The sequence below is a fragment of the Penaeus vannamei genome, chromosome 34 (assembly GCF_042767895.1).
Source record: "Penaeus vannamei isolate JL-2024 chromosome 34, ASM4276789v1, whole genome shotgun sequence".
NCBI lineage: Eukaryota > Metazoa > Arthropoda > Malacostraca > Decapoda > Penaeidae > Penaeus > Penaeus vannamei.
This window is the reverse complement of record NC_091582.1, coordinates 10902533-10904241: the sequence shown is the minus strand read 5'-3', so window position 1 is coordinate 10904241 and position 1709 is coordinate 10902533. Positions and strand designations below refer to the sequence as shown.

Sequence of the window (1709 nt, the reverse complement as noted above, 5' to 3'; positions counted from 1 at the left end):
TCTTTAAGTCGTCTCCTTTCCTCTCGGATTCCCTTCCCCACATCTCTTTCCCCTTTAAGCCCCCTTTCTTTCTCATTCCTCTCTTCCCCTTCCTCCCCCCCCTACCTCCCTTTATAACCTCTCCCTCTGGGTCGTCGTGCAAATCATAAATGTACATGCGATGCCGGTCTAAATGCTTCAGTGCAGCGCCCTTGCCAAGAAGGATCATATGGATAGTGATGATAATAGAAATGATGATAATAGTAGAAATGATGAAAAATGAGTGATGTCAATGATAACAACAACAATTAGGCGATAATGAGAACAGGATTCTCACTGATTCAGAAAATGATCCTTTGTGTGATTGTATGTATCTGTATGTGAGTCTTTGATATTTATGTTGTCAACAATCACCGAAATTTACACCAAAACGGAATGACCAAATCCCAGTAAATAACAGAAACACACTCACAGACACACACACATGGACATACACAGATACAAAGAAACACACATATATATACACACATATATACACAAATGCACACAGACACACACACACACAGTGTATGCATATATATGTATCCATATATATACATACATTTACATAACTACAGGTATGAAGATATATATATATATATATATATATATATATATATATATATATATATATATATATATATATAATGATTGACTGATTGATAGATAAAAGGGAATACTGATATATACACATCTAATTGTTTATTTGCCCATCTGTCTGTTATATGTATGTGTAGCTATCTATATACATAGATAAACGAATATGTATGTACACACACACATATATGTATGTATATACATATGTAAATCAGAACATATGCATATCTCTCTCCCTTCCTCTCTCTCTCTCTCTCTCTCTCTCTCTCTCTCTCTCTCTCTCTCTCTCTCTCTCTCTCTATATATATATATATATATATATATATATATATATATGCAAATACATAGACATAAATAAATACATATGCATATACGTATTAGATATACATATATATATATATATATATATATATATATATATATATATATACATATATATACGTATATATATATATATATATATATATATATATATATATATATATATGCCTCATATATTCTTCTAAATTACATGAATGGTTTGTTTATAAATCTTTACACGATAGTGGATTCCTTTTCCACATTTACGTTTTTTTTTCTCTAAGCGTATCGTAAATGTACAAATGCACAGGAACGATAATAAACATATATAAACACGCTGCTTAGGACACACGAGAGAAGCGTAAGGCCCGGAGGCAGGTGGATGACTGCTGGGCAGGATAAGGAACGTTGTTGTTAAGGCCGGTGGTTCCCGAGGGCTTACTGTTGACGCGATGGGGCGGCGTCGAGGAAACCAAACGTCGACTTTACAGAAAGTGTTGGAGCTTCCTAGAAGCTATCGTCCCCGTGCGTTAAAAGGGGCTTTCTCCTGTGACTTGCTCCACAGGTCGATTGGACAGCAGCCGAAAGAAGTGGTATCTGGCCTGTGGCGTTTCTCAAGCATGGAGCCAGCTTACGAAGGAGGTTACTACAGTGGCTTTAGCCAGGACGGGTATTCTGTTGGTAACTGTGGTCCGTATTACGTGGAGGGCGGCTATAACGGGTCTCTGGGCGAGCCTCAGATGTGGCCTCATGGCACGACGGAGAGCGTACAGGGCCTCCATTCGGCCTCGTAT

General features: G+C 37.3%; 1 protein-coding gene across 1 annotated transcript in view; it reads left to right on the top strand.

Moving 5' to 3' along the window:
• The first annotated feature begins 1491 nt into the window (after window positions 1–1491).
• Window positions 1492–1709, top strand: part of LOC138868059 (uncharacterized) — a 1060-nt gene continuing 842 nt past the window's right edge. Inside the window, exon 1 of the mRNA XM_070145563.1 lies at window positions 1492–1709. This exon is cut by the window's right edge and continues 418 nt beyond it. Coding sequence (XP_070001664.1) covers window positions 1536–1709 — 174 coding nt within the window. The 5' untranslated portion in view covers window positions 1492–1535.